This window comes from Limanda limanda, chromosome 6, assembly GCF_963576545.1.
Source record: "Limanda limanda chromosome 6, fLimLim1.1, whole genome shotgun sequence".
NCBI lineage: Eukaryota > Metazoa > Chordata > Actinopteri > Pleuronectiformes > Pleuronectidae > Limanda > Limanda limanda.
Window position 1 is genome coordinate 29768165 of NC_083641.1, and position 6827 is coordinate 29774991.

Here is a 6827-nt window from a genome sequence, read left to right on the forward strand (position 1 = left end):
AAGAGGAGGATGAAGAGAAACAGCAGGAAGAGCAGGAAGAGGAGGAGGAGGAGGAGGAGGAGGAGGAGAAGGAGGAGGAAGATGGGAGGAGGAGGAGGTGAAGTAGGAAAAAGAGAAATTGAGAATAACCAGTAAAAGAGGTGGAGGACATAAAGGAGGACAAGAAGGAGGAGAAAGAGGAGGATGAAGAGAAAGAGCAGAAAGAGCAGGAAGAGGAGGAGGAGAAAATAAGAAGACAAATGAGGAAGAGGACAGGATAGAGGATGGAAGAGGAGGAGAAGGAGGAAGAGGAGGAGGAGGAGGAGGAGGAGGAGAGAGGAGGAGGCGAAGTAGGAAAAATTGAGATTGAGAATAACCAGTAAAGAGGTTGAGGACATAGATGAGAAAAATAAAGAGGAGAAAGAGGAGGATGAAGAGAAAGAGCAGGAAGAGGATGAGGAGAAAAGAGGATGGAAGAGGAGGAGGAGGAGGAGGAGGAGGAGAAGTAGGAAAAATTGAGATTGCAAATAATCAGTAAAAGAGGTGGAGGACATAGAGGAGAAAATAAGGAGGATAAAGAGGAGGATGAAGAGAAACAGCAGGAAGAGCAGGAAGAGGAGGAGGAGGAGGAGGAGGAGAAAAAGGAGGAGGAAGATGGGAGGAGGAGGAGGTGAAGTAGGAAAAAGAGAAATTGAGAATAACCAGTAAAAGAGGTGGAGGACATAAAGGAGGACAAGAAGGAGGAGAAAGAGGAGGATGAAGAGAAAGAGCAGAAAGAGCAGGAAGAGGAGGAGGAGAAAATAAGAAGACAAAGGAGGAAGAGGACAGGATAGAGGATGGAAGAGGAGGAGAAGGAGGAAGAGGAGGAGGAGGAGGAGGAGGAGGAGGAGGAGACAGGAGGAGGAGGAGGTGAAGTAGGAAAAATTGAGATTGAGAATAACCAGTAAAGAGTTTGAGGACATAGAGGAGTAAAATAAGGAGGATAAAGAGGAGGATGAAGAGAAAGAGCAGGAAGAGGAGGAGAGAAAATAAGAAGACAAAGGAGGAAGAGGACAGGACAGAGGATGGAAGAGGAGGAGGAGGAGGAGGAGGAGGAGGAGGAGGAGGAGGAGGAGGAGGAGGAGGAGGAGGAGGAGGAGGAGGAGGAGGAGGAGGAGGTGAAGTAGGAAAAATTGAGATTGAGAATAACCAGTAAAAGAGGTTGAGGACGTAGAGGAGAAAAATAAGGAGGAGAAAGAGGAGGATGAAGAGAAACAGCAGGAAGAGGAGGAGGAGGAGAAAATAAGAAGACAAAGGAGGAAGAGGACAGGATAGAGGATGGGAGATGGGAGAGGAGGAGGAGGAGGAGGAGGAGGAGGAGGAGGAGGAGGAGGAGGAGGAGGAGGAGGAGGAGGAGGAGGAGGAGGAGGAGGAGGAGGAGGAGGAGGAGGAGGAGGAGGAGGAGGAGGAGGAGGAAGAACAAAAACCAAAACAAAAATAAAAATCACCAACTATTTGCCACAAGCACGAGAGCTGAAGCAACAGAACATGAGACTCAACTGAAAACTGAAAACTGAAAAACCAACAGAATCCAGCAACTGAAGATCAACGCTCTGCAAACCTGAACCGAACCGAGCCGAACCGAGCCGAGCCGAGCCGAGCCGAGCCGAACCCTGAGGCCCAGTTCCACTATCTCCTGCTTCCTTATACGTTAGAGACACAAAGAGGCTGAGGGCTCAACACTTTGGCTGATCTGAGAAGTGAATCCACGAGCACCAGCAGGTTCTTCTCTGGAGCTCAGGTCCTGGAGGAACTGGGCCTCAGCGTTCAGACGCCACCAGCTGGGTGCAGGATCCCGGGGGGGGGGGCGGACCTACTTCCTGATGGGCCAGGCGCACAGACCACAGCACCGGGCCATGTCTGTCAGGTTCTTCTCTGCCTCTCTCATGTCCCTGTTGACTGTGTCCATGCCTTCCTCAATGCGCTCCAGCTGCTCTGTGAGGGACAGGACGGTGTGAGGGACAGATCCAGAGCGTCTCAGTCAGAGACAGGTCCTCCAGGTGTCCTCGGACACGCCTCCAGCTGTCCTCGGACACGCCTCCAGACGCCACAGCTCCCAGTGCACTCACTGAGACTCTCTATACACACTCATGGATATATATATATAAAGTCATAGTGAATACAGAGATAAAGTCGAAGTGATTACCTCCTTGTTCGTCCAGCATGACCAGAGCTCTGATGCCGGAGTCTTTGCTCTGGAGGACGGAGCAAATACTGAGGTTATGATTCATAATTATATATAAAACACACACAGAACACACAACTTAGAAAGTGTCCTTGAACACAACAACAAAACATCACCACAACGACACGTGTCACTCTGACAACACTTCAAACTGAGCTCTACGCTGCCTGGACGTCAGACAATATAAATACTATTATATAAACAATATAAACACTATAATATAAACAATATAAATACTATAATATAAACAATATAAATACTATAATATAAACAATATAAATACTATAATATTAACAATATAAATACTATAATATAAACAATATAAATACTATAATATTAACAATATAAATACTATAATATTAACAATATAAATACTATAATATTAACAATATAAATACTATAATATAAAAAATATAAATACTATAATATAAACAATATAAATACTATAATAGAAACATTATAAATACTATAATATAAAAAATATAAATACTATAATATAAACAATATAAATACTATAATATAAACAATATAAATACTATAATATAAAAAATATAAATACTATAATATAAACAATATAAATTCTATAATATAAACAATATAAATACTATAATAGAAACAATATAAATACTATAATATAAAAAATATAAATACTATAATATAAACAATATAAATACTATTATATAAACAATATAAATACTATAATATAAACAATATAAATCCTTAAATCCTTAACTCCGCTCAGACCGTCTCATTCCGCCGTGTCTCTGTCCTCTATTAGGCTTCATATCTGTATCTGTATGTGTGTCTGTGTGTGTGTGTGTGTGTGTGTGTGTGTGTGTGTGTGTACACTTGTGTGTACCTCCTCCACCAGCAGCATCATCCGTCTCGTGCTTTCCAGGGACTGAAATAAATATAAATCCATATACTGTTACTTCAAATTCATAGCAATAAAATAAATATATAGAACATAAATACAATGATTTTTGCACAAAGTAAAACGACGAGTTCCGAACTGTTGTGTAGCTCCGTCATGGTTCATGTTAAATGAGAGTTAACTCGTTTTCTACACCAATAAAAGGATCACTTCATTCTCAGACTCTTATGAGGTCACTGTGACCCCTGACGTCTGACCTCTGACCTCTGACCTCTGATCATCAGCATCTGACTTTATCTGCAAAGTGAAAGAAACAATCATCGTTCGCTTATTTTTATGATGAAAACGTGAGCGTGTTATATCTTCTTCTTCTTCTTCTTCTTCTTCTTCTTCTTCTTCTTCTTCTTCTTCTTCTTCTTCTTCTTCTTCTTTGTCCGTCCAGACGTTGACGCTACACCAGTGAGTGTGTGTGTGTGTGTGTGTGTGTGTGTTTGTTTTTGTGTGTGTTTGTGTAAATATCATGTCGCTCCCTGAGCACTTCCCCACCACGGTGATGATGAGATGACAAACGCCTTTGACCTGCAGTGGCCTTAAAAATGTGTGTGTGTGTCTGTTTGTTTGTTTGTTAGTTTGTTTGTGTGTTAGTGTCTGTGTTTGTGCTTGTGCTTGTGCTTGTGCTTGTGCTTGTGTGTGTGTGTGTGTGTGTGTGTGTGTGTGTGTGTGTGTTTTTGTGTGTGTGTGTGTTTAGAACCGCCCACATGAGCTCACCCCCGCCTGATTTTTTTCTCAGTGGACGACTGCACTTGGGGACCAGTGGTCTCCATGGCGACCAGGTGCCTCAGGTGTCTCCTGGAGTCACCTGGTCTCCATGGCGACCAGGTGACTCAGTCTCTCTCCACCGGGGAACTGAGCTTCTCTCCTCGGGATGACATCATTACGTTTTATTACCTTTCATTACGTACGGTTTGATTTATTTTATTGTTTATTTATCCTCTATCAGGGTTTATTGAATCACAGATTTCTACGATATGAAACATTTGAAGGAAATTAAATCATAAAAACTAGCAACATACAAACCGGAGGAAAATTTCTACTGCGGAGGTCAGAGGTGAAAGTTTCATCGAACGACTTCTGATCATTTAAATAAACTAGATCCTGATTTTTACTTGAATCTGTAACAAATCACATCTGAGTTATTCATCATGAAACTTCAGCATATTTATAACGGTATATTTAGGGGACATATATTATTGAGTGTGTGTAACCTGTTACCCCCCCCCCCCACCCGTAGGTAACGAACATTATGAGTATGAAGAAAAACGACTTACCTCATCTGTGACATGATTGGCTCTTCTGTGTAGCTCCTCCTGCTCTGACAAGATGGGCGGGTCTGACGCCATGTTACCCCTGTGTGTGTGTGTGTTTGTGTGTGTCTGTGTGTGTGTCTTTGTATGAGTGGGGACCAGATTAGGCTGCAGCATCAGGTGGTTCTGGCACCTGGAGAGCAGAGAGATTATTTATAACGACCGACCAGAGACGAAGAGACACAACAACACAAATGAAACGATTCTCCACAAAGACGAAGACGAGGATGAAGAAGAGGAGCCGGACACGTAGAAGACGAAGACGTCCACTTGGAAACACGAGGAGATTCCAGATCTTCTGGTGATGAGGCCGACGCCGTGTGGAGGAGCTGGAAACAACAACACTGATCTGTCCACAGCAGAGTTTATACGTCATGTCCCGCCTCCTGCTGCTATACAGGCTCCGCCCCTGCTGACCTACAGGCTCCGCCTCCTGCTGCTCGACAGGCTCCGCCCCTGCTGCTCTAGAGGCTCCCCCCCTCTGCTTCACAGGACAAAGTCTGAACCCAGTTGTGTGGACTTCATCCAGAGGTCATTATGTCACATTAGGTCCCACACTGACGTCCTTTGCATAAGAAGAAGTACGTAATCATTCACGCTAACAGGAGTCGCTAACAGGAGTCGCTAACTGGAGTCGCTAACAGGAGTCGCTAACAGGAGTCGCTAACAGGAGTCGCTAACTGGAGTCGCTAACTGGAGTCGCTAACTGGAGTCGCTAACTGGGGTCGCTAACTGGGGTCGCTAACTGGGGTCGCTAACTGTGGTCGCTAACTGGGGTCGCTAACTGGAGTCGCTAACAGGAGTCGCTAACTGGAGTCGCTAACTGGAGTCGCTAACTGGAGTCGCTTACTGGAGTCGCTAACTGGAGTCGCTAACTGGAGTCGCTAACTAGAGTCGCTAACTGGAGTCGCTAACTGGAGTCGCTAACTGGAGTCGCTAACTGGGGTCGCTAACTGGAGTCGCTAACTGGGGTCGCTAACTGGAGTCGCTAACAGGGGTCGCTAACTGGGGTCGCTAACTTGGGTCGCTAACTGGGGTCGCTAACTGGGGTCGCTAACTGGGGTCGCTAACTGGAGTCGCTAACTGGAGTCGCTAACTGGAGTCGCTAACTGGGGTCGCTAACTGGGGTCGCTAACTGGGGTCGCTAACTGGAGTCGCTAACTGGAGTCGCTAACTGGGGTCGCTAACTGGAGTCGCTAACTGGAGTCGCTAACTGGAGTCGCTAACTGGAGTCGCTAACTGGAGTCGCTAACTGGGGTCGCTTACTGGGGTCGCTAACTGGGGTCGCTAACTGGAGTCGCTAACTGGGGTCGCTTACTGGGGTCGCTAACTGGGGTCGCTAACTGGGGTTGCTAACTGGAGTCGCTAGCTGGAGTCGTTAGCTGGGGTCGCTAGCTGGGGTCGCTAGCTGGGGTCGCTAGCTGGGGTCGCTAGCTGGAGTCGCTAGCTGGAGTCGCTAACTGGAGTCGCTAACTGGGGTCGCTAACTGGGGTCGCTAACTGGGGTCGCTAACTGGAGTCGTTAACTGGGGTCGCTTACTGGGGTCGCTAACTGGGGTCGCTAACTGGAGTCGCTAACAGGAGTCGCTAACTGGAGTCGCTAACTGGAGTCGCTAACTGGGGTCGCTAACTGGGGTCGCTAACTGGGGTCGCTAACTGGGGTCGCTAACTGGGGTCGCTAACTGGAGTCGCTAACTGGAGTCGCTAACTGGGGTCGCTAACTGGGGTCGCTAACTGGGGTCGCTAACTGGGGTCGCTAACTGGGGTCGCTAACTGGGGTCGCTAACTGGGGTCGCTAACTGGGGTCGCTAACTGGAGTCGCTAACTGGAGTCGCTAACTGGGGTCGCTAACTGGAGTCGCTAACTGGAGTCGCTAACTGGGGTCGCTAACTGGAGTCGCTAACTGGAGTCGCTAACTGGGGTCGCTAACTGGGGTCGCTAACTGGGGTCGCTAACTGGGGTCGCTAACTGGAGTCGCTAACTGGAGTCACTAACTGGGGTCGCTAACTGGGGTCGCTAACTGGAGTCGCTAACTGGAGTCGCTAACGTCATCTGAACATTCCCGAGCGCCCCCCCCCCTTCAGAGACGTGTGTCCGACACTTTGGAAGATTTGGTTTTCCTGGATTATTTAATTTCATCGTCCAGGTTCGGAGACTGCCCCCTGCTGGTTTAAACCAACAACACGTTTGCAAACAGAGAAGATGTTTGTGCTAATTAGCATAACGATGGTGATCTGTGTGTAACACGAGTCGAGTCAACAACTCCGAGCAGGTGAACAAATCCAGCGAATGAGCCGTGTGTGTCTTCAGTGTGTTACACACGTTCTAATGGGTTTTAGATGGAATCAGACGAGTCAACACAACTGATACCTCAGGGAGACACACAC

The 6827-nt window shown here is 46.7% G+C and overlaps 1 protein-coding gene across 1 annotated transcript in view; it reads right to left on the reverse strand.

The window, feature by feature from the left end:
- The window catches only part of LOC133003102 (synaptosomal-associated protein 25-like), a 12954-nt gene extending 8477 nt beyond the window's left edge, over window positions 1-4477 (reverse strand). The window contains exons 1-4 of the mRNA XM_061072699.1: window positions 4406-4477; window positions 3063-3104; window positions 2165-2213; window positions 1836-1953 (exon numbers count right to left, since the gene is read on the reverse strand). Coding sequence (XP_060928682.1) covers window positions 1836-1953; window positions 2165-2213; window positions 3063-3104; window positions 4406-4477 — 281 coding nt within the window. The remainder of the gene's footprint in view (window positions 1-1835; window positions 1954-2164; window positions 2214-3062; window positions 3105-4405) is intronic.
- Between the last annotated feature and the right edge of the window lie 2350 nt (window positions 4478-6827).